At 46.7% G+C, this 26,309-nt stretch overlaps 1 protein-coding gene across 2 annotated transcripts in view; it reads right to left on the bottom strand.

Moving 5' to 3' along the window:
- nolc1 (nucleolar and coiled-body phosphoprotein 1) overlaps positions 1-21,732 on the bottom strand; it is a 29,556-nt gene extending 7,824 nt beyond the window's left edge. For both annotated transcript variants that reach the window (XM_070865622.1, XM_070865623.1), the window contains exons 1-10: positions 21,589-21,732; positions 17,561-17,616; positions 14,201-14,334; positions 12,171-12,295; positions 10,165-10,315; positions 9,687-9,784; positions 8,477-8,651; positions 7,368-7,568; positions 5,770-5,874; positions 2,806-3,636 (exon numbers count right to left, since the gene is read on the bottom strand). In XM_070865622.1, the coding sequence (XP_070721723.1) occupies positions 2,806-3,636; positions 5,770-5,874; positions 7,368-7,568; positions 8,477-8,651; positions 9,687-9,784; positions 10,165-10,315; positions 12,171-12,295; positions 14,201-14,334; positions 17,561-17,616; positions 21,589-21,696 (1,984 nt within the window). In that variant the 5' untranslated portion in view covers positions 21,697-21,732. The remainder of the gene's footprint in view (positions 1-2,805; positions 3,637-5,769; positions 5,875-7,367; positions 7,569-8,476; positions 8,652-9,686; positions 9,785-10,164; positions 10,316-12,170; positions 12,296-14,200; positions 14,335-17,560; positions 17,617-21,588) is intronic.
- Positions 21,733-26,309: the final 4,577 nt, after the last annotated feature.

Raw genomic sequence — 26,309 nt, 5'->3', positions numbered from 1 at the left:
TTAAAAATTTAACAATCTTCTAGTTTCCCACTAACCTTGGTCACCTTATACGCATTGGTTTTTAAATTGATACTCTCCTTTATTTCCTTGGTTATCCACGGCTGGTTATCCCTTCTCTTACCACCCTTCTTTTTCACTGGAATATATTTTTGTTGAACACTATGAAAGGGCTCCTTAAAAGTCCTCCACTGTTCCTCAATTGTGCCACCGTTTAGTCTGTGTTTCCAGTCTACTTTAGCCAACTCTGCCCTCATCCCACTGTAGTCCCCTTTGTTTAAGCATACATAGTACACTCGTTTCTGACACAACTTCCTCACCCTCAATCTGTATTACAAATTTAACCATACTGTGATCACTCATTCAGAGAGGATCTTTTACTAGGAGATCGTTTATTATTCCTGTCTCATTACACAGGATCAGATCCAAGATCGCTTGCTCCCTTGTAGGCTCTGTAACATACTGTTCTAAGAAACAATCCCATATGCATTCTATGAATTCCTCCTCAAGGCTGCCCCGTGTGATTTGATTTGACCAATCGATATGTAGGTTAAAATCCCCCATGATTACTGCCATTCCTTTTCCACATGCCTCCATTATTCCCTTGATTATTGCCCGTCCCACCGTGAAGTTATTATTTGGGGGCCTATAAACTACGCCCACCAGTGACTTTTTCCCCTTACTATCTCTAATCTCCAACCACAATGATTCAACATTTTGTTCATTCGAGCCAATATCGTCTCTCACAACTGCCCTGATATCTTCCTTTATTAACAGAGCTACCCCACCTCCTTTCCCTTCTTATCTATCGTTCCGAATTGTCAAGATACCCCTGTATGTTTAATTCCCAGTCTTGGCCACCCTGCAACCACGTTTCTGTAATGGCTACCAAATCATACCCATTTGTAATGATTTGTATCGTCAACTCATTTTATTTCGAATGCTGCGTGCGTTTAGGTAGAGTGTTTTAATAGTAGTTTTTAAACCATGATTTTTAGTTTTGACCCCTCCTGCAGCCCCTTTATATTCATACATATTGTCCCTTCCTATCACCTTGTGGTTTACACTTACCCCAGTGCTACTCTGCTCTGTTGCCTCCTGCCTTTTGCATTCTTTCTTGGGATCCTGTTCGTCTGAGCCCTCACCATTCTAACTAGCTCAGAGCCCTCTCCTGTGTTCCGAATACTCCTTGCATCGAGCTTTCATGCTTGTCTTATTACACTTTGACCCTTTAGAATTTTGCTGTACAGTGGCCCTTTTTGTTTTTAGCCTTGGGTTTCTCTGCCCTCCACTTTTACTCATCTCCTTTCTGTCTTTTGCTTTTGTCTCCTTTTTGTTTCCCTCTGTCTCCCTGCATTAGTTCCCATCCTCCTGCCATATTAGTTGATTTTTTAAAAAAACGCTCCCTTGGTTGAAGCACCAAGGTCAACCAGAACATGCAAAATGCTGCCTTGGTGGAGATTGGCTAACCCGGCACCAAACCCGCGAAGCTTCAGCTTGGAATGCTTCGTACCACACCAGAAAGTGCAATTCGCCACTGGACCAGTGGGGGAGCCAGCCGACCATCTGCAGCTGGAATGATAAACGGGAGCACCTGCGCATTAAATTTTCAAGGTGTCACGGAAGTTCACCACTGCAGTAGGAAGGCCCGAACACACATATGGTAGTTGCTGGCCCTTCTGAGCACACAGTGGGCCATTTCTAGTTGGTGCAAGCTTTACTGTCAGCACGTGTGACTGCTGCAAGACAGAATCTTGTGTGTACAACTTATAAAAACAGATGGGCCAGGGTGAACTATGTTCAGTGAAACCATCCAATGGTAATCCAAAAAGAGGCCCGTTGGGTCCAATGAACTTGGCCCCTACTGTTCTTAAAATGTTATCCTTTCTAATCCTTCACCAATGTAATGGACTGAGGGCTGGAGGCAGGCTCCAACGCAGTTCCCAGGGCCACGCCATATTTACTTCATCCATCACCTGCTCAACTATCAACTTAGGAAACGGCATTGGGTTTGTTCTGGTGTCCTAGAAGGGAAGCACTTTCCTACTGAACCAATTCATCCATTTCAATCTGCCACCCTTAAATCTGCAGGAATGCCTGGGATGCTATCAGCCGCGTCAACAGGGTTGCTCACGCGTGCAAGCTTCAAACGTGGCTCGTTTGAACCAAGTCAACTGAATCAAAATGGCTTGCGTGTGTGCGCACGTGCGGGGGAAAGAGTGAACTGCACCGACTTTAGCTCCTGTATGCTACCCTGTTGGAAAGGAAGGGATGTCCTGCCTTCCACATTCGAATAAACAGGCGCTCGCTGCCCAAGTTCACATATGAAGAATGGCATTTGGATAAGGTACCGAAGGGACTGTGAGCAACCAACTGCACGAGTTGAGAAAGCAAGAGGGGCGACTACGGAGAATAAAGAAACATGAAATTTCCAAGAAGAGAAACTATCCCCGGTTTACCCTGTTGTCCTTTGCAGCTTATGTCCTCTGGCTGCTGCTCAGATTCACCAAGTTTGGGCCTCTTTCAGAAGCTGAGAAACACACAGAGAAGATGGAGACACCAGGCAAGGCCTCTCAGATAACTGCTCAAAATCACCCTTGCAGGATTGGCCTGCTCAAATGTCAAGTGTTTCAACTTTAAATTGATGTTACCAATCAACAGCAAGAATTTGCCAGGAGACGTAGGGCCAAACAGACTTTTAAACCCTAACTTTGGCCTCAACTAAGCAATGCTTGGTCTATCTCGGCGCTTGACCTCACTCAAGTTTCCCCAATTAATAAAAATAAAAGCAACTCGCGTGAAGCTCACCATTTACAGACTTGGTCGTCTTCTTCTCATCCTCATCCGAGGAGCTATCTTCAGAGCTGCTCTCTGCCGCCTTCTTGGCAGGTAGCGAGGTGGGCGTTCTCACATCGTTGGGTGCATTGTCCTCCTCCGACTCTGAACTGTCCGAACTGCTGCTGCTGCTGCTGCTTTCGGCTTTCTTGGCCACGGAGAATGCAGCCGGTGCGGCCACTGCCTTTTTCAATTGGGCAACTGGAGTCTTCAGTTTGGGCTTGTCGTCGCTTGAAGTTTCCTCAGAACTGCTGGATTCGGGTTCTTTGGTCACAGCCGGCGACTTTCCTTTCGCAGACACGGCCGGGGATTTGACTTTAGCGGTGATGGCCGCGGATTTGACTTTTGCGCCGACAGCTGTGGGTTTGGCTTTCGCGGCTTTCCCTTTCGCGGGGGTCTGGGGCTTTGCCACAGGTTTCGCTTCCTCCTCGCTGCTGGAGGAGTCATCGGAATCCGAACTGCTTTCTTCAGCGGCGGCCGCCTTGACCGCTGGGGTACTCGGCTTGGCTGGTTTTACAGCTGCAGCAGTTGCTTTAGCAGCTGGCTTGACGGCTGGAGCAGCCTTGGGCTGGTCATCAGAGTCACTGGAGCTGTCGGAGTCGGAGCTGCTGTCTGCTTCCTTAGCTGGGGCCGGAGGCTTCGTGGCCGGTTTCAGTGTGGACTTTGCGGCCGGTTTCGGTGTGGTTTTCGAGGCCGGTTTTGGTGTGGTTTGAGGTGCCGGTTTTGGTGCGGTTTTCGAGGCCGGTTTCGACACGGTTTTCGCTGTAACCTTTGCTTTGGGCTCTTCATCTGAACTGTCAGAATCTATGAATGTTACAGACACAGCAATTAAGCCACCTTACTCTCGAAGTAACAAAAGACTCACAATTACCTTACACGTTGGCACATACCCACCATTTTGTCCGCAGCAAAAATCCCCTAAACAGCAGTGAGATGAAAAACAAGATTCTCATCCGAAAGACAGCACTGAGTTGTCAGCCTAAGTAATATGCTCAGGTCTCTGGGAGTAGGGCGTAACCCACAACCTTCTGACTCAAAGCTAAGAGCCGAGAACACTGAGCCCAGTCTGACACCTTCAAATGTTTCTTTAAAAAGAATCGCGCAGCCCATGACAATGGATGGACGAAGGGATCACCACTTTAAAAAAAACAAGTTGGTTTGAAATTATTAGTGTCAAATGTGTATTTACATTTAGTTGAATGCTGTTCTAAACATTGTTTGGGTTATTTTGACCATGCATGATTGGTCTCGACAGTCTGTGGGCAGAGGAAGCACAATACGAGCATCACGGAGAATCAGCCAAGATGTTGGGATCAACTAGACTCATTCTTTGGCTTCGATTACGCAGCAGACACTGCCGGTGGGTCAGGTTTCTTCTAATCTGTGCTGGAATCTACACAAGATATAAATCTGGGTTTACCCGCACTATCCCCACTCCGATAAAGTAGTTAAAAAAGCACAATGCTTTCCCTTTATTAGCCGAGGCAAAGAATACAAGAGCAGGGAGGTTATGCTTGAACTGTATAAAACACTAGTTAGGCCACAGCTAGAGCACTGCGTGCAGTTCTGGTCACCACATTACAGGAAAGATGTGATTGCACTAGAGAGGGTACAGAGGAGATTTATAAGGAGGTTGCCAGAACTGGAAAATTTTAGCTATGAAGCTAGATTGGATAGGCTGCGGTTGTTTTCTTTGGAACAGAGGAGGCTGAGGGGAGCTAATTGAGATGTTTAAAATTATGAGGGGCCTAGATAGAGTGGATAAGAAGGACCTATTTCCCTCAGCATAGGGGTCAATAAGCAGGGGGCATAGATTTAAAATAATTGGTAGAAGTATTAGAGGGGAAATGAGGAAAAGAAATTCACCCAGAGGGTGGTGGGGGTCTGGAACTCGCTGTCTGAACGGGTGGCAAAGGCAGAAACCCTCGCCACATTTAAAAAGTACATTTAAAGTGCTGTAACCTACAGGGCTACGGACCAAGAGCTGGAAAGGTGGGATTAGGCTGGACAGCTCTTTGTCAGCAGGCACGGACACGATGGGCCGAAATGGCTTCTTCCATGCTGTAAATTTCTATAATTCTATGATTTCTGGATGCCCCACAAAGAAGTTGGAAAACCACAGGATTGAATCAATTGATGACACTTTCAAACCTTTTAGGAAGGCTTCAGGACTCGAAATAAAAACAAATGTCTCCAACTCCCACCTGGGCAGTTCCTCGAGATTGTAACATGTATTTCGCAAATGGAAACACTTCGGGATGTAAATGAATTATGTTCCATGTTTGAATGGGTGCAACAGCATTTAATTCAAATGACAATTTGCAGGCCAGAAATGAAAATCACTTGTGCCTCTTCACCTTTTTCCTGAGATATCAGACTTCCCACTTCATTTTGACCAGGATGGGAGCCAGAATACACAGCTCGGTTATCTGTGTAATCAATCCATAAGTCAGTCAGTTTCTGTCTGTCCTGAGGGGGGGGGGGGGGGGGGGGGGAGGGAGGAGAGCACATGGTCCAGACTGAGTGACAGTTGCACTGACCAATGGGTGATCAGGGCCCACCTGGCCTCGCAACCAATCAGGACAGGGAGTGATGATGTGAAGTCTAAAAGTTTGATCGACGCTGGGTCTGTTCCAATGAGGCGGCAGTGGATGCGGCCGTCCCGGGTGTTGTTGTAGAGCTGAGAGGAGTGCGTGGCAGGTCAGAGAGAGAGGAGGGAGGGGAGGGAGGGGGGGAAAAAGAGAGAGAGAGGTAGAGTGAAAGAGAAAAGGGAGGGAGAGAGGGGGGATGGGAGGAAAAAAGAGGGAGGACAGCAGCGTTGATTCTATAGACGATAATGATGATGATAAAAGTCTAAACAAGCACTGTTGCAATAAAGATACTAATTTGAGCACACATTTGTTGCGGGTCTCTGCGAGTACAGCAGTATTTTCTTACCGGAATCGCTGTCGGAGCTGGAAGCGGCTTTCTTGGCTGCAGCTTTCGGAACAGCAGTGGGTTTCGCAAGTAGTGTACGCGCAGGTTTTGTCGGTGCAATTTTGGCTGTTTAAAAGAAGCCAGTGGATAGTCAGAGGGCAAGCAAGACATTAGTAAACCTCATGTTCTATATGTCAGGGTACAGTAGAATGATGAACAAGGTTGTGAACTGGCACTGCACGCTGTGAAAGTACATTTAATAAATCTGGTAACTGACAGACGATTCACTAGACTGATTCCGGAGATGAGGGGGTTACCTTATGATGATAGATTGAGTAGACTGGGTCTTTACTCGTTGGGAGTTCAGAAGGATGAGGGGTGATCTTATAGAAACATTTAAAATAATGAAAGGGAGAGACAAGATAGAGGCAGAGAGGTTGTTTCCACTGGTCGGGGAGACTAGAACTAGGGGGCACAGCCTCAAAATACGGGGGAGCCAATTTAAAACCGAGTTGAGAAGGAATTTCTTCTCCCAGAGGGTTGTGAATCTGTGGAATTCTCTGCCCAAGGAAGCAGTTGAGGCTAGCTCATTGAATGTATTCAAATCACAGATAGATAGATTTTTAACCAATAAGGGAATTAAGGGTTATGGGGAGCGGGTGGGTAAGTGGAGCTGAGTCCACGGCCAGATCAGCCATGATTTTGTTGAATGGCGGAGCAGGCTCAAGGGGCTAGATGGCCTACTCCTGTTCCTAATTCTTATGTTCTTATATGCTACCACCAGTAAAAGTGAACACAAAAGCTGTTGGCTTGTCAAAAAAAAACAAATGCCCTTCAGGGAACGGAACCTGCCACAATGCTCCCTCGAATTTGTTTTCCTTGTGTGTGGTCCCTTGAAATTTGTTGGTATTAACACTCCATGTATGGTGCCTTTCCTGGTGATATCATCAAGGTTCAGGTCGGTGATTGGAGCATGGGCAGACACAGCAGGAGCGGCGGCATCGGGGCAAAGGAGCGGCGAGAGATTGTAGAGGGACGTGATCGGGGCCCAGGAGAGACGGGAGTTCGGGGCCAGGGGCAGCACAGGCCAGCCCACACTACGATGTGCGCGTGCACTAGGTCTGAGCAGCAGAGCTGGTCTCCAGCCATATAGTCGTACTGCATGGCTAAATCTCTGGAGGTATGGACTGGTTTAATAATTTATAATAGTGTGGGTTGGTTTAAGTATTAATGTATGATGTTTTCGCAGGGAACAGGGTTGCGGAGATTTATTTGTACGGTGCGCAAGCTCCATGTGAAGGGAAAGAGGAAATTAATAAAAATCAGAAAAATGTATAAAAATGGACTTTTACTGCGTTTTGCTGGCACAGATTTTCCTTTCCCGACCCAGCTGTCCGGCAGTGGCGATCTCTTTTCACCAACCCCCTCCCTCCTTTCTCACTGCAAGTATTTTCTCTGTAATGGGTGACAATGTTCTTTTTCAGTTAACGAACAACCGAAAAAAACAAACTGTGCACGACTTCAACTTCGTTGGCAGCAGTCATGTCCTTGATCAGACTTGCAAGCCTGCAAACAAAATCTACAATCTGCACACCTCACTGAGCTAGCCCGACACTTACTGGCAGGTTTCATGGGAGCCTCCTCATCACTGCTGTCGGAGCTGTCGTCCGACGAGTCGCTGCTCTCCTTTTTGGCAGCAGCCGCCGGTGCCTTCTTGCCTGCACCTGTTGCTGGCGCCTTCTTGACCGCACTTGCCACCTTCTTGGCCACGCCTGCCTTCTTGTTCTGCTGTGTGGGAGGTGGTACGGCGCTGTAGCTACCTGAGAGGGAAAGGAGCAAAAAAATACGCCCATCAAAACACTAGTCAATGTTTTGGTGCCAGATTTCTCCCCTTCTGAAGACAATCGATTCCTGCAGGGCGCCCTCTGACTTCTATCCAAATGCTTATTCTTCAGCAGCTTCCATCAGGAAGGAAAACGGTGGAGATGGGAGGAGAATGACCTTCCCCGCCGAATCTGAGCTTGTCCTCAACCAACTTCCGTGCCCAGGACAGTTCTTCCACACATCAGAAATTACAGCCCACCATCTAAACACTGCTCACACCACGAAAAACAACTATTTCCTCAAATACCAGATCTTGTGTTTCCCATATTATAATCGCCCATGCTGTGCCTCAACTGTGGCTCAGCGGGTAGCACCCTCGCCCCCGAGTCAGAAGGTTGTGGGTTCAAGTCCCACTCCAGGGAAGAATCTAGGCTGACACTCCAGTGCAGTGCTGAGGGAGTGCTGCACTGTCGGAGGTGCCGTCTTTTGGATGAGACGTTAAACCGAGGCCCCGTCTGCCCTCTCAGGTGGACGTAAAAGATCCCATGGCACTATTTTGAAGAAGAGCAGAGGTGTTATCATCCCTGGTGTCCTGGCCAATATTTATCCCTCAATCAACATCACTAAAACAGATTATCTGGTCGTTATCACATCGTTGTTCGTAGGAGCTTGCTGTGCGCAAATTGGCTGCCGCATTTCCCACATTACAACAGTGACTACACTCCAAAAGTACTTCATTGGCTGTAAAGTGCTTCGAGATGTCCAGTGGTCGTGAAAGGCGCTCTATAAATACAAGTCTTTTTTTCATGCCGGTTCCAGGTGCAGTCCTATAGTTTACAAATGCTGTAATTACACTAAGGAAACAGCCCACTTTTTATTCCTGTATTGCAGCACTTCTCCCCACCTGGTTTTGCCTTTGTTTTTACAGCGGGTGCCTCATCATCCGAGCTGTCAGACTCGCTGCTGGAGCTGCTCTTCGCATTGGCTGCTGCTGCTTTAGCTGGGGTCACAGCTTTTGCATTTTTTGCTTTTTGTGCAGTCGGAGACTTGGCTGGCGCAGTCTTCTTGGGCATTGCTTTCTGTACAAGAGGAGAAAATTCATTAACTCTCGCTTAAAAAGACTAAGCGCCCGTAACTAGGAAGGATTTGCACAATACCGCAGGGAGAAGAGCTCTTCGAGTCTCAACGCAAAGAGCGTGAAAAGGCCAAGCGCAGGCAGCAGAAGGTGTGCGCGGCAAACCAGCCCCACCCACCCCTTCCCTTGATGAATGTCTGTCCCACATGTAACAGGGTCTGTGGCTCTCGTATCAGTCTATTCAACCATCAAAGAACTCACTTTGGGAGTGGAAGCAAATCTTCCTCGATTCCGAAGGACTGCCTATGATTGACTGATTGCACAATACTAGTTCTCCTGCAGCATTGCTCACCAAGCAAGTGCAACTATCCAACAGAACCCACCGCCCCCAAGCCTTGCAACCCCTACCACCAAGGAGCACAAGCTGCACACCACCCCGACATCAACATATAATCACCGATACTTCATTGGTACCGAATCCTGGAATTCCACAGCCAACCCCATTGTAGAAGGACCAGTTAGCGACCCACCCCTCATTCTTTATAGCAGTTATGATAAACCTTTATAAATCACTGGTTAGGCCTCAGCTGGAGTATTGGCCCAGATTGTCAAATTGGAGAGTTTTTTCAAAGAGCGGACACAGACACTATAGGCCAAATTGCTTCTTTCTGTGTTGTATAATTTTATGATCTTCTCAGAGTAATTAGCGATGAACAATACATGTGGTGATGCTTACATCCCAAGTGTGCACTATATGCAAGAGATTAATTATACAATACTGCAATTATAATAACTACTTTCTATATGTATACGTTGACTTTCTTTATATCTGTCTCTAACCAGCTTATAAGCCTACATAATAGGGGAAGATGAGGGTGAGGAAAGGAGGGAAGAGGAAGCGGGCACAACCGAGAGACAACAAGCATGCAGACGTATTGCTACTGGAAATCAGTCTTCTTGTTTAAAGTATTACACTTTACACCCTAATCAGAGGGTAGTCAATGCCACAGATCACTATGACCGACACAAAACTATTTACTTGTGCAGGTGGCTTCTTTGCAGAGTCGGAGTCACTAGAATCATCACTGGAATCATCGTCGCTACTCTCCTCCGCTGCTTTACTGACTGCTTTCAAAGCTGAAAATAGAAGGCAATTCTTCAGGAAAGAGCTACAATTCAGAAAGGGCAGGAAAAATTTGCCACTTGTACGAGTAAATCACTGCTATGTACGTCTTGGCACCCTAAGATCCATTACACTGGTTATTCGCGCGTGTAACTTGACTTGGTTCCAACTACTTCGCGACTGCCTTAACCCCCACACTTGTTGGAAATGCGCAGCATGGTAACCATAGCGATCGAGAGTCAACATGCCTCTTTGACCAAGCTTTTGATCACCTGCCCTAATGTCTCCTTATGAGGCTCAATATCAAATCTCATTAACACTCCTGTGAAGCACCTTGGGACGTTTCATTACGTTAAAGGCGCTGTATAAATACAAGTGTCGTTATTGCTTCTACCTGGTTTCACAGGAGCTTTTGCAGCCGGTTTTTCTTCCTCCGAGCTGTCCGAATCTTCACTGCTGGAACTTTCGTCCTTCTTTCTGCCGGCTAGCTTGCTGACGGGAAGTGCTTTAGCGGCAGGAGCTGGGACTTTAGCAGCGACGGCCTTCTATTGGAGTGGGGAGGTGCGAAAAAGATACTAAAATTTATTCTCTGCACAGAACTGAGAAGTTAAGAAATGACAACCAGAACTGAATGCCAACATTCCCTCTGAATAACATAAGAAATCGGAGCAGGAGTAGACCACACAGACCCTCGAGCCTGCTCCGCCATTCAATAAAATGATGGCTGATCTTCTACCTCAACTCCACTTTCCTGCCTGTTCCCTATAACCCGCGACTCCCCTATATTCAAGAATCTGTCTATCTCCGCCTTGAATATATTCAATGACCCAGCTTCCTCAGCTTTTTGGGATAGAGAATTCCAAAGATTCGCGACTCCCGGAGAAAAAAATTCCTTCTCATCTCCGTCTTACATGGGCGACCCCTTATTCTGAAATGATGCCCCCTAGTTCTGACAGGACTTGCAAGAAGTTGAAAAGAAACCAAATTGAAGGGAAGATGCAAAAGACAATTTAGTGCGAGCTTCGCCTTCATACGTAACTTATACTAAAACAGTGAACGTCCGAGAACTCAGGGGTTAATAAATGAATCACATTAGTCAGAATGTTTGCCTTAAAAATAAGGGAAATAAATGGCAAAAATACACCCTTTTTCAACAAGATTCTGCATAATCTAACTCATGTAGAATTTACATCACAGAAACAGGCCATTTGGCCCAACAGGTCTGTGCCGATGTTTATGAACCACCCACTTTGCTTCATCTCACTATCAACATAGCCTTCTAGTTGTTCACACTAGTAATCTATTCTTTTTGTAAAATTGGAAAGGATTTAAGTTGACTTAAACAGGCAGCCATGAAATGCTCCCTTGCCTGCGTCACCGATATCCAAGAACAAAAATCCAGTGCTGGGCGCAGTGTGAGCATTAGGCAAGCAATGGACCAGGGGGGGTAGTGATGCCCCCTACAGTCCATCATAAGAACATAAGAAATAGGAGCAGGAATGGACCATATGATCCCCCTCGCCAGCTCCTCCATTCAATAAGATGGCTGATCTTAGGCCTCAACTCCACTTTCCTGCCCGATCCCCATATTCCTCGATTTTCCCTCAAGTCCAAAAATATATCAATCTCAGCCTTGAGTATGCTCAAAGACTCAGCATCCACAGCCCTCTGGGGCAGAGAATTCTAATCCTCCAAGTGAAGAAATTCTCATCTTAATCTTAAATGGCCGACCCCTTACCCCTTTAATTCTAGACTTTCCAGCCAGCGGGAAGCATCCTCTCAGCATTTACGCTGTCAAACCCCCTCAGATTCTCATATGTTTCAATGAATGAGATCACCTCATTCTTCTAAACTCCAGCGAGTATAGGCCCAATCTAACCTCACAGGACAATCCTCTCATCCGAAGGATCAATCTTAGTGAACCTTCGTGGCACCTTCGAAGCCATGCATGTCCTTTCTTAGATAGGGAGACCAAAACTTGTGCACAGCACTCCAGGTGTAGTCTCACCTGAGCGCGTGCCAATGCTGAACATGTAATGACCACTTCGGCAAAGCACCACGGGGGTGACTAGCGCCTACATATTGGCACCCCAAGCAAGGTACCGGCGTGTCCCGATCAACATGGAAGGAAATTAAGAAAAAAAAAATGACACAATCCATATGTACATCTAGTTTGGGTGATTGCGATGACTTACTCCAGTACGTGGTTATAACCCCCAAACACAACGAGGTGCAAGTCATACCCCACCTGCGTCACTGACCATGCGTAAAGAATGAGTGGTCCAGCCCATCTAACCATGAAGTTTACCATATGGCTCATCAGAGATACCGCCAACTCTGAGCAAAGGGCTGCGAATCTGTAACGTAACGAGCACCGATTCAACCATGTGGTGTTCTCACCTGTGCGGGCTTCTTCTCATCCACGGAATCCGAAGAACTCGAATCTTCGCTGCTGCTGCTTTCCTTCTTTGGAGCAGCTTTTTTTGTCGCGGGTTTGGTTATTGCAGGAGTCGGTGGCTTGCTCACTGGAAGAACAATAAACAGCGTCACCAGCGGCAGACAAACAGGGCAACAATGATTTACTGAAAAGTCATTTTCTACTTCAGCTACCACTTGCAATAGAAGGGGAGAAAATTGATTTTGCAACATCTTATGAAAGTTGCGTAAGCCCAAGTAATTAAATAGTGATCCACATTACTTCCTCTCCCACCCGAAGATTTTGACTTCTTGCTGGGGAACAATTCAATAGGTGAGAAGCTCTCAACATCCTCGAGAAGCTTGACACCATCCAGACAAAGCAGCCCGCTTGATTGGCACCCCATCCGCACCTTCAACATTCACTCCCTCCACCACCGGCGCACCGTGGCTGCAGTGTGTACCATCTACAAGATGCACTGCAGCAACTCGCCAAGGCTTCTTCGGCAGCACCTCCCAAACCCACGATCTCTGCCACCTTGATGGACAAGGGTAGCAGGCACATGGGAACACCACCACTTCCAAGTCACACACCACCCTGACTTGGAAATATATCGGCCGTTCCTTCAGCGTCGCCGGGTCAAAATCCTGGAAATCCCTCCCTAACGGCACTGTGGGAGCACCTTCACCACACGGACTGCAGCGGTTCAAGGCGGCGGCTTCTCACGGGCAATTAGGGATGGGCAATAAATGCCACCCTCCAGTACCTCTCCCGGGTCCAATGGCTCCACTAATTTTTTGGGGGGTGCGCAGCCCCTTTAACAATCGCGGAATTTCACCTTGGAAAAGCCAATCCCAGGCTGTGCGGGACCGGCAGACAGTTGTGTGGTCCTTCCAGGGAACGTTGCCCAGGTCCCATTTATTTATAAGTGAGCAGGCATATTGTTGGCAGGAACGATGGTGCACGTCACGGCCAAGCCCGATCCGATCCTCAACCTCCACTCCGTGACTTCCCAATTCCCGTCCTCTGACCAATTATTGTGCTCACGGTCATTACTACCCCCCGCTGAGATCAGTTAACTCAGAGCAGAATACTTGTTACCAGAAACATGGATTCAGTCAAATTACTTAACCTCCAACTCCTCTAATTTGCCCCATTATGCACCATATTGAAGTACTTTCACAGTCTAGAAGATATATACTTGGAGAGTGTCTTATGGCGAAAGAGCAGAGAAAGCTACGTACAATGAATTAGGATTACAGTGACATTTGTTTTGCAGGCAGCCATTATTCACCAGCAGCAAATTGAACTGCCAGTTACTTAAAGAAAAACAGTAGGACAACACATTGCTCTTCCATTAATGCCACAGTATCTCTAACATCTAACCGAACAAATCAGACATTTAGGTGTCTCATTGGAAGAACAACACCCTCCAACAATGCACTGCATTGGAGTGCCAGCCAACCTACATATTCAGGTCTTGCTGCAATGTCTTCTTCAAATCGCTCCATTGCCTCGCCCCACCTCAGCTCTGTAACCTGCTCCACAAACCCCCCTCTCCCTCACCCCAGATACCCATGCTCCTCTAATTTTCTGCCCTCTTGAGCATCCCTGATTATAACCGCACAATCGTCGGTGGCCATGGCTTCTGTTGCCGAGGCCCCAAGCTCTGGAATTCCCTCCCAAAACCTTCCCACTCTATCCTCTATCCTCCTTCAAGACGCTCCTTAAAACCTACCTCTTTTGACCACCTGCGCTAATTTCTACTTATGCGGCTCAGCGTCAAATTTTTAATCGTATTGGGACGTTTCGCTACATTAAAAGGTGCTACATAAATACAAGTTGTTGCAATAAAGGGGGCTGCGCAGAAGGAATGGAAAGGAAAGAGAAGCTCAGGATTGTCAGCTACCAACCCTTGCTGCAAAGTGCACTCGCGATAGTGGCTGTATCTATAAAGCTAATTTTCTTCAGTGCTTTTATTGAAAAATGAAAAGCCTGGCGTATTTTGGTGTACCTGGTTTCTTTGCGGTGGTTTCTTCATCAGAACTGTCGGAGCTGTCGGAGCTGCTGGAGGATTCGGCTTGCTTTGCTTTTTTTGCAGGAGGACCATTGAGTATAGCCTTCCGTTTCTTTGCTGCTTCAGGTGACCTGTGGTGATGAATTTTTAAAAAGACGGTTAACAATTCTGTGAGGTGAATTAATAATGGGGAACAAAGAAATGGCAGACCAATTGAACAAATACTTTGGTTCTGTCTTCACGAAAGAAGACACAAATGACCTTCCAGATGTATTAGTGGACCGAGGGTCTAGTGAGAAGGAGGAACTGAAGGATATCCTTATCAGGCAAGAAATTGTGTTGGGGGAATTGATGGGATTGAAGGCCGATAAATCCCCAGGGCCTGTTAGTCTGCATCCCAGAGTACTTAAGGAGGTGGCCCTAGAAATAATGGATACATTCGTAATCATTTTCCAACAGTCTATCGACTCTGGATCAGCTCCTGTGGACTGGAGGGTAGTAAATGTAACACCACTTTTTAAAAAAGGAGGGAGAGAAAACGGGTAATTATAGACCGGTTAGTCTGACACCAGTAGTGGGGAAAATGTTGGAATCAATTATGATGAAATAGCAGCGCATTTGGAAAGCAGTGACAGGATTGGTCCAAGTCAGCATGGATTTGTGAAAGGGAAATCATGCTTGACAAATCTTCTGGAATTTTTTGAGGATTTAACTAGTAGAGTGGACAAGGGAGAACCAGTGGATGTAGTGTATTTGGACTTTCAAAAGGCCTTTGACAAGGTCCCACATAAGATCAAAGCACATGGTATTGGGGGTAATGTACTGGCGTGGATAGAGAATTGGTTGGCAGACAGGAAGCAGAGAGTCGGGATAAACGGGTCCTTTTCGCAATGGGAGGCAGTGACTAGTGGAGTGCCGCAGGGCTTAGTGCTGGGACCCCAGCTCTTTACATTATACATTAATGATTTGGATGAAGGAATTGAGTGTAATATCTCCAAGTTTGCAGATGACACTAAACTGGGTGGCGGTGTGAGCTGTGAGGAGGATGCGAAGAGGCTGCAGGGTGACTTGGACAGGTTAGGTGAGTGGGCAAATGCATGGCAGATGCAGTATAATGTGGATAAATGTGAGTTTATCCACTTTTGTGGTAAAAACACGAAGGCAGAATATTATCTGAATGGTGGCAGATTAGGAAAAGGGGAGGTGCAACGAGACCTGGGTGTCATGGTTCATCAGTCATTGAAAGCTGGTATGCAGGTACAGCAGGCGGTGAAGAAGGTAAATGGCATGTTGGCCTTCATAGTTAGGGGATGTGAGTACAGGAGCAGGGAGGTCTTTCTGAAATTGTACAGGGCCTTGGTGAGGCCTCACCTAGAATATTGTGTTCAGTTTTGATCTCCTAAATCGGAGGAAGGACATTCTTGCTATTGAGGGAGTGCAGCGAAGGTTCACCAGACTGATTCCAGGGATGGCTGGACTGACATGTGAGGAGAGACTGGATCAACTGGGCCTTTATTCACTGGAGTTTAGAAGGATGAGAGGGGATCTCAGAAACATACAAGATTCTGACGGGACAGGACAGATTAGATGTGGGAAGAATGTTCCCGATGTTGGGGAAGTCCAGAACCAGGGGACACAGTCTTAGGATAAGGGGTAGGCCATTTAGGACTGAGATGAGGAGGAACTTCTTCACTCAGAGAGTTGTTAACCTGTGGAAATCCCTGCCGCAGAGAGTCATTGATGCCAGTTCATTGGATATATTCAAGAGGGAGTTAGATATGGCCCTTACGGCTAAAGGGATCAAGGGGTATGGAGAGAAAGTGGGAAAGAGGTACATCAGGTGAATGATCAGCCATGATCATATTGAATGGTGGCGCAGGCTCGAAGGGCCTACTCCTGCACCTATTTTCTATGTAAACACTGATGACTGAACATTTCCACTGCTGCCAGTGCAGGGTAGATTTCGAGAGTGGCTCATGACTCCCCCATTTTCCCAGCAATTAAAATGAATCACCGAGGAACCAGGAGCCACGTGAAATCGACACGCTGACACACTGCCCGACTTTCCAATCGTGCGCCCGTTGAATGAAATTTGTGTCAGAAAAAAACCCTCTCAAAATTTACCCTGACAGGTTTATTATTTATTTCAACTGTAACATACCTCACATTTCAATGAATTTTCATACTTGATGTTTTGCTATACAACAGCAGGATTTACATCTCATTTCTTCCCCCCGCCCCCCCCATTCAACATGGAAGCTTGGGCACAACAGTAAATGTAACGTAAAACACTCAGGATACCATTATTTCCTAGCTCATCAAATGCACCGAAACAGAAAATTATGCATTGCAACAACAATAACTTATATTTATATAGCATCTTTAATGTAGTGAAATATCCCCAGGTGCTTAACAGGAGTATTACGAAATTTTTAAAAAATTGACACCGAGCTGCATAAGTAGAAATTAGGGCAGGTGACCAAAAACTTAGACAAAGAGGTAAGTTTTAAGGAGCAGCTTGAATGAGGAAAGAGAGTTAGAGGCAGGGAGGTTTAGGCAAGGAGTTCCAGAGCTCAGGGCCCAGGCTACAGAAGGCATGGCCACCAATGGTGGAGCGATTATAATCAGGGATGCTCAGAAGGGCAGAATTAGAGGAGCGCAGATATCTCGGGGGGTTGTGGGGCTGGAGGAGATTAGAGATAGGGAGGGGGTGAAGCCATGGAGGGATTTGAAAATAAGGACGGGAATTTTGAAATCGTGGCGTTGCTTAACCGGAAGCCAATGTAGGTCAGCGAGCACAGGGGCAATGGGTGAGTGGGACTTGGTGCGAGTTAGGACACGGGCAGCCAAGTTCATGATCACCTCTAGTTTACGTAGGGTAGAATTGCAGGTTATTGCTTATAAAGCAAGGTTTACGTAGGGTAGAATTGCAGGTTATTGCTTATAATAGTGCTACTTCCAGATCATTAAGAAAAAAAACCTGTATATGCCAGTGAATAGCAGATTATGCCTCATTTCTGAAATACCATAAAGCATTTCACAGTGAATTACTGTGAAGGGCAGTGACTTACAAACACAAACTTGCAAATAGCCAGAATCTACAGAATGCAATGAAGAGTCTGTAAGACAGACTGTTGCTCTTTCAACAGCGTAATGGGATCTACGACATTTCCTCGAACAGGCAGACGGAACCCAAGTTTAGCGGGTTATCCAAAGGACGATGCGTCCGACACTGCAGCATTGTCCTTTGGATAACCCGCTAAACTTGGGTTCCGTCGCAGCCAAGACTGGGCGCTCGAGTCCTGGAGTGGGGTTTAAACCCAGATTCAAACTGAACACTATCGGTTCAAAACTTACTTCACCCAGAAGTCAAAGATGTCCACAAGTGATGGCGACTTTAGATCTGGAACTTTCTACAAAGACAATGACAAAATAAAAACATCAGTAAACAGATTTCAACATTAAAATCTTCATAAAGAAAGACTTGCATTTAGCGTCTTTCATGACCACCAGACGTCTCGAAGCGCTTTACAGCCAATGAAGTATTTTTGGAATGCAGTCACTGTTGTAATGTGGGAAATGCGGCAGCCAATCTGTGCACAAGCTCCCACAAACAGCAATGTGATAATAACCAGATAATCTATTTTTGTTATGTTGAGTGAGGGATAAATATTGGTCCAGGACACCAGAAAACTGGGAAAACACACATCAGCGAGAGGCTTCACCTTTTGGAAGCATTCACATCACATTTACAACACTTCCGAACAACTCCACTGAGTTTTAATGAGGTAGTGAGAGTTAAATCTAACATCGCCAGCATTTTTATTTTGTAAAAAAAAATCTCAATGCAGAGAAATGCTGGCGGGCAGAAACTCTATAACCTTAAACCAATTCAGCAACTTCCAGTATGCTCCATGGATACCATGCAACTCTCAATAATTAGGCTCTCGGTTAACCTCAGCACCAACCATCTGCTTCCAGCTCTTTGTAATTATAGCACATGGGCTGAGCTTGCAAAGTGCATCTACTTTACCCATCTCCAAAATGGCATTATAAATTGTTCATTTCAGTCAAGAAGAGGTTTTTAAGGAAGTAAAGTAGAATACAGTCCAAAAGTAAACGTGAGAGTTTTGAGGAATTGAAGAAAATCAAAGTCACGCAGACAAACAACATTAAGTGATCGAAAACATACATCGTATCTTCCAGAAAACACCAATGATCCCAATTATTACCGTTAAGGCTAAGCCACAATAACAATTCCATCAACCGATTAGGTGAAGTCTTTCAATGACTGGTCGTCACAAAGAGCTTTACAGCCAATTCCCACAAAGCAAGATCCCACAAACAGCAATGTGACAATGACCAGATAATCTTTTTTAAGCATTGGTCGAGAGATAAATATTGGCCAGGACACCGGGGATAACCTTCCTGCTTTTCTTCAAAATAGTGCCATGGGATCTTTTCGGTCCACCGGAGGGGGCCTCGGTTTAATGTCTTATCCAAAAGACAGCCCCTCCAACAGTGCAGCACTGCACTGCCTCGGCTCTCATTACTGTATTCCCCTCACTCCCGTGGCTCCTCCTACTTATGTCAGCCATTGCTCGGAGGACAGCACCCTCGCCTCCGAGTCAGAAATTTGTGGGTTCATGTCCCACTCCAAGGACTTGAGCACAAAAATCCACGCCGACACTCCCAATGCAGTGCGGAGAGCGCGCTGCACTGTCGGAGGTGCCGTCTTTCGGATGAGACGTTAAACTGAGGCCCCCGTCAGGTGGACGTAAAAGATCCCGTGGCACTACTGTGAAGAGGAGCAGGGGAGTTATCCCCGGTGTCCTGGCCAATATTTATTCCTCAATCAACATCACTAAAAATAATTATCTGGGTCATTATCACATTGTTGTCTGTGGGAGCTTGCTGTGCGCAAATTGACTGCCATGTTTCCTACATTACAACAGTGACTACACTCCAAAAAGTGCTTCAATGGCTGTAAAGTGCTTTGGGACACCTGCTGGTCATGAAAGGCACTAGATAAATGCAAGTCTTTTTATTACATATGCCATTCATTGTGTCAGACGCTAGGTTGCCGATCCTGCCATCCTTTCCTTGCTCCCAGTGGCTCTTGCACACTTGTGCTCAAAACAAGCCCACGGGTCACAATCTCAGTGCCCAATGCTCTGCCTCCTCAGTTCTGAAGCTCGCCTTACTACTTCTACAATTACACCTGCCAAGCCTCCAGCCCAGTTGCCCCCATCTACATGCTCGATCTGACTCCTCCCCATAACTTTCAAACATAATGCCATGTAGACAATGGCCGCAGTTTAAAGAATGAAACAAATGTGTGTTTTTTTTGGGGGGGGGGGGTGGATGGATGATGCATCGCTTACTACATAAGAAATAGGAGCATGCCACTTTGCCTCACGAGCCTGCTCCGCCATTCAATAAGATCATGGCTGATCTGATCATGGACTCAGCTCCACTTCTCTGACCGCTCCCCTTAACCCTTGACATCCTTATCGTTCAAAAATCTGTCTACCTCCACCTTAAATATATTCAATGACCCAGCCTCCACAGCTCTCTGGGGCAGAGAATTCCACAGATTCACAACCCTCAGAAGAAATTCCTCCTCATTTCCATTTTAAATCTGCGATTCCTTATTCTGAGACTATGTCCCCTAGTTTTAGTTTCCCCTATGAGTGGAAACATCCTCTCTGCATCCATCTTGTCGAGAATCATTATCTTATATGTTTCGATAAGATCACCTTTCATTCTTCTGAACTCCAATTTGTATAGACCCAACCTATCCTCATATATCAACCCCCTCATCTCCAGAATCAACCTAGTGAACCTTCTCTGAACAGCCTCCAATGCAAGTATATCCCTCCCCAACTATTTACAATCTATATTAACGACTTGGAGGAAGGGACAGAGTGTAACGTAGCCAAGTTTGCCTACGATACAAAGATGGGAAGAAAAGCAATGTGTGACGAGGACAAAAATCTGCAAACGACATAGTGGGCAAAAATTTGACAGATAGAGTATAATGTTGGAAAGACTCTGGCAGAAAAAAAATCAAAGAGCAAATTATTTTTTAAATGGAGAAAGATTGCAAAGTGCTGCAGTACAGTAGGACCTGGGGGTACTTGTGCATGAAACACAAAAGGTTAGTATGCAGGTACAGCAAGTGATCAGGAAGGCCAATGATATATTGGCCTTTATTGCAAAGAGGATGGAGTATAAAAGCAGGGAAGTCTTGCTACAGCTATACAAGATATTGGTGAGGCCACACCTGGAATACTGAGTGCAGTTTTGGTTTCCATATTTATTAAAGGATATACTTGCTGTGGAAGCAGTTCAGAGAAGGTTCACTAGGTTGATTCTGGGGATGAGGGGGGTGACTTATGGAGGAAAGGTTGAGTAGGTTGGGCCTCTACTCATTGGAATTCAGAAGAATAAGAGGTGATCCTATCAAAAAGTATAAGATTATGACAGGGCTTGACAAGGTGGATGCAGAGAGGATGTTTCCACTGATGGGGAAGACTAGAACTAGAGGGCATGATCTTAGAATAAGGGGCCACCCATTTAAAACAGATGAGGAGGAATTTCTTCTCTCAGAGGGTTGTAAATCTGTGGAATTTGCTGCCTCAGAGAGCTGTGGAAGCTGGGACATTGAATAAATTTAAGACAGAAATAGACAGATTCTTAAACGATAAGGGGATAAAGGGTTATTGGGAGCGGGCGGGGAAGTGGATGTGATCAGATCAGCCATGATTGCAATAAATGGCAGAGCAGGCCCGAGGGGCCGTATGGCCTACTGCTCCTATTTCTTATGTTCTTATAAATACAGAGACCAAAACGATACACAGTACAACCAGGTACAGTTGTAGCGGGACTACTCTTGCTTTTATACTCCATCCCCCTTGCAATAAAGGCCAACATTCCATTTGCCTTCCTGATCACTTGTTGTACCTGCATTCTAACTTTTTGTGTTTCATGCACAAGGGCCCTCTACAGCATTTTATAGGTCTCTCTGCATTGGGGCATCTTTTTCATCCACGAGCCGTTCCGTGAGGAGCCACTTTTTTTTTTTAAAAAAAAGCACTGCTGCAATAAGTTAGAACTACTTTGAGGAAACCAGCACGTGCAGAGATGGGGCATTTGCCCGGGAGGGGCGCCACGCGGCCGGGGGATTGGAACGTTGCCCGGGAGACACGCGGACCGGGAGCTGGAACGCGAGGCGGCGAGTCTTCCACCCCTGCGCGCACGCGCACGCGCGCACCCACCGCGCTTCACTAGACGACCCGGTCGGAGGCCTCACGTGGTGCGCTGCTTTTTCTCTCGCTTTGCCGGCGACCCACCCGCCCGGAAATAAAAGACCGGCGGCTCACCACGTTGGACTGCTTGAGGAACTCCTTGGCGGCTTTCTGGAACTTATTCTGCAGCAGGAAACTATAGATCTGCGGATACAAGTCGCTCGGCACCACACGCGCCTCCATATTGGGGTCCGCTCGGCACTGCGCCTGCGTGGCGGCCGCCGACGCCGCCTCACAGGAAGGGGCGGGACACGTGGACAGGGAGGGACTGAGCATGCGCCGCCGAGTCCTCCTGATGCTCAGGCTGAGGGGCGGGGCTTCTCCCCAGGCTGAGGGGCGGGGCTTCTCCCCAGGTTGCGGGGCGGGGCTTCTCCCCAGGCTGAGGGGCGGGACTTCGCTCCAGTGAGCCTCCTTCACCTCTGAACCATCAGGTCGAGAGTTCGAGCCCCACTCCAGCTCAAAAATCTAAAATCCTCAAAAAACAAATGTAAAAGACAAATGGGGACTGGAATACAAATAGGGTATTAGTGTAACATTCCCACCGACACTACATTAATGATTTAGACGAGGGGATTAAATGCAGTATCTCCAAATTTGCGGATGATACTAAGTTGGGTGGCAGTGTGAGCTGCGAGGAGGATGCTATTAGGCTGCAGAGTGACTTGGATAGGTTAGGTGAGTGGGCAAATGCATGGCAGATGAAGTATAATGTGGATAAATGTGAGGTTATCCACTTTGGTGGTAAAAACAGAGAGACAGACTATTATCTGAATGGTGACAGATTAGGAAAAGGGAAAGTGCAACGAGACCTGGGTGTCATGGTACATCAGTCATTGAAGGTTGGCATGCAGGTACAGCAGGCGGTTAAGAAAGCAAATGGCATGTTGGCCTTCATAGCGAGGGGATTTGAATACAGGGGCAGGGAGGTGTTGCTACAGTTGTACAGGGCCTTGGTGAGGCCACACCTGGAGTATTGTGTACAGTTTTGGTCTCCTAACTTGAGGAAGGACATTCTTGCTATTGAGGGAGTGCAGCGAAGGTTCACCAGACTGATTCCCGGGATGGCGGGACTGACCTATCAAGAAAGATTGGATCAATTGGGATTGTATTCACTGGAGTTCAGAAGAATGAGAGGGGACCTCATAGAAACGTTTAAAATTCTGACGGGTTTAGACAGGTTAGATGCAGAAAGAATGTTCCCAATGTTGGGGAAGTCCAGAACCAGGGGTCACAGTCTGAGGATAAGGGGTAAGCCATTTAGGACCGAGATGAGGAGAAACTTCTTCACCCAGAGAGTGGTGAACCTGTGGAATTCTCTACCACAGAAAGTAGTTGAGGCCAATTCACTAAATATATTCAAAAGGGAGTTAGATGAAGTCCTTACTACTTGGGGGATCAAGGGTTATGGCGAGAAAGCAGGAAGGGGGTACTGAAGTTTCATGTTCAGCCATGAACTCATTGAATGGCGCCGCAGGCTAGAAGGGCTGAATGGCCTGCTCCTGCACCTATTTTCTATGTTTCTATGTTTCTATGTGACACCTGGGAGTCCCTGGCCAAAGACCGCCCCAAGTGGAGGAAGAGCATCCGGGAGGGCGCTGAGCACCTCGAGTCTCATCATCGAAACATAGAAAATAGGTGCAGGAGTAGGCCATTCGGCCCTTCAAGCCTGCACCGCCATTCAATGAGTTCATGGCTGAACATGCAACTTTAGTATCCCATTCCTGCTTTCTCGCCATATCCCTTGATCCCCCTAGTAGTAAGGACTACATCTAACTCCTATTTCAATATATTTAGTGAATTGGCCTCAACAACTTTCTGTGGTAGAGAACTCCACATGTTCACCACTCTCTGGGTGAAGAAGTTTCTCCTCATCTCGGTCCTAAATGGCTTACCCCTTATCCTTAGACTGTGACCCCTGGTTCTGGACTTCCCCAACATTGGGAACATTCTTCCTGCATCTAACCTGCCTAAACCCGTCAGAATTTTAAACGTTTCTATGAGATCTCCTCTCATTCTTCTGAACTCCAGTGAATACAAGCTCAGTTGATCCAGTCTTTCTTGATATGTCAGTCCTGCCATCCCGGGAATCAGTCTGGTGAACATTCGCTGCACTCCCGCCCCTCAGCCTGGGGAGAAGCCCCGCCCCGCAACCTGGGGAGAAGCCCCGCCCCTCAGCCTGGGGAGAAGCCCCGCCCCTCAGCCTGAGCATCAGGAGGACTCGGCGGCGCATGCTCAGTCCCTCCCTGCCCACGTGTCCCGCCCCTTCCTGTGAGGCGGCGTCGGCGGCCGCCACGCAGGCGCAGTGCCGAGCGGACCCCAATATGGGGTATGGTGAGAAAGCAGGAATGGGGTACTGAAGTTGCATGTTCAGCCATGAACTCATTGAATGGCGGTGCAGGCTAGAAGGGCCGAATGGCCTACTCCTGCACCTATTTTCTATGTTTCTATGTTTCTAATAGCAAGAACATAGAAATATAGACATAGAAAATAGGTGCAGGAGTAGGCCATTCCTCCCTCCTCAAGTTAGGAGACCAAAATTGTGCACAGTACACATGTGGCCTCACCAAGGCCCTGTACAACTGTAGTAACACCTCCCTGCCCCTGTACTCAAATCCCCTTGCTATGAAGGCCAACATGCCATTTGCTTTCTTAACCGCCTGCTGTACCTGCATGCCAACCTTCAATGACTGATGTACCATGACACCCAGGTCTCGTTGCACCTCCCCTTTTCCTAATCTGTCATCATTCAGATAATAGTCTGTCTCTCTGTTTATATCACCAAAGTGGATAACCTCACATTTATCCACATTATACTTCATCTGCCATGCATTTGCCCACTCACCTAACCTATCCAAGTCACTCTGCAGCCTCATAGCATCCTCCTCGCAGCTCACACTGCCACCCAACTTAGTGTCATCCGCAAACTTGGAGATACTACATTTAATCCCCTCGTCTAAATCATTAATGTACAATGTAAACAGCTGGGGCCCCAGCACAGAACCTTGCGGTACCCCACTAGTCACTGCCTGCCATTCTGAAAAGTACCCATTTACTCCTACTCTTTGCTTCCTGTCTGACAACCAGTTCTCAATCCATGTCAGCACACTACCCCCAATCCCATGTGCTTTAACTTTGCACATTAATCTCTTGTGTGGGACCTTGTCGAAAGCCTTCTGAAAGTCCAAATATACCACATCAACTGGTTCTCCCTTGTCCACTCTACTGGAAACATCCTCAAAAAATTCCAGAAGATTTGTCAAGCATGATTTCCCTTTCACAGATCCATGCTGACTTGGACCTATCATGTCACCTCTTTCCAAATGCGCTGCTATGACATCCTTAATAATTGATTCCATCAATTTCCCCACTACTGATGTCAGGCTGACCGGTCTATAATTTCCTGTTTTCTCTCTCCCTCATTTTTTAAAAAGTGGGGTTACATTGGCTACCCTCCACTCCATAGGAACTGATCCAGAGTCTATGGAATGTTGGAAAATGACTGTCAATGCATCCGCTATTTCCAAGGCCACCTCCTTAAGTACTCTGGGATGCAGACCATCAGGCCCTGGGGATTTATCAGCCTTTAATCCCATCAGTTTCACCAACACAATTTCCCGACTAATAAGGATTTTCCTCAGTTCCTCCTTCTTACTAGACCATCTGACCCCTTTTATATCCGGAAGGTTGTTTGTGTCCTCCTTAGTGAATACTGAACCAAAGTACTTGTTCAATTGGTCTGCCATTTATGACTTCCCTTGATTCTGACTGCAGGACCTACATTTGTCTTTACTAACCTTTTTCTCTTTACATATCTATAGAAGCTTTTAATGTTCCCTGCAAGCTTCCTCTCGTACTCTATTTTCCCTGCCCTAATCAAACCCTTTGTCCTCCTTTGCTGAGTTCTAAATTTCTCCCAGTCCCCGGATTCGCTGCTATTTCTGGCCAATTTGTATGCCACTTCCTTGGCTTTAATACTATCCTTGTTTTCCCTTGATAGCCATGGTTGAGCCACCTTCCCTTTTTTATTTTTACGCCAGACAGGGATGTACAATTGTTGTAGTTCATCCATGTGGTCTCTAAATGTCTGCCATTGCCCATCCACAGTCAACCCCTTAAGTATCATTCGCCAATCTATCCTAGCCAATTCACGCCTCATACCTTCAAAGTTACCGTTCTTTAAGTTCTGGACCATGGTCTCTGAATTAACTGTTTCATTCTCCATCCTAATCCATATAATGGTCATTCTTCCCCAAGGGGCCTCGCACAACGAGATTGCTAATTAATCCTCTCTCATTACACAACACCCAGTCTAAGATGACCTCCCCCCTAGTTGGTTCCTCGACATATTGGTCTCGAAAACCATCCCTTATGCCAGGAAATCCTCCTCCACCATACTGTTTCCAGTTTGGTTTGGTTAGCCCAATCGATGTGCATATTAAAGTCACCCATTATAACTGCTGCGCCTTTATTGCATGCACCCCTAATTTTCTGTTTAATGCCCTCCCCAACATCACTACTACTGTTTGGAGGTCTGTACACAACTCCCACTAATGTTTTCTGCCCCTTGGTATTCCGTAGCTCCACTCATACCGATTCCACATCATCCAAGATAATGTCTTTCCTTACAATTGCATTAATTTCCTCTTTAACCAGCAACTCCACCCCGCCTCCTTTTCCTTTCTGTCTATCCTTCCTAAATGCTGAATACCCTTGGATGTTGAGTTCCCAGCCTTGGTCACCCTGGAGCCATGTCTCCGCGATGCCAACCACATCGTATCCGTTAACTGCTATCTGCA

This window comes from Pristiophorus japonicus, chromosome 22 (assembly GCF_044704955.1).
Source record: "Pristiophorus japonicus isolate sPriJap1 chromosome 22, sPriJap1.hap1, whole genome shotgun sequence".
NCBI lineage: Eukaryota > Metazoa > Chordata > Chondrichthyes > Pristiophoridae > Pristiophorus > Pristiophorus japonicus.
The sequence above is the reverse complement of the archived record's forward strand: the minus strand, read 5'-3'. Positions and strand labels throughout refer to the sequence as shown.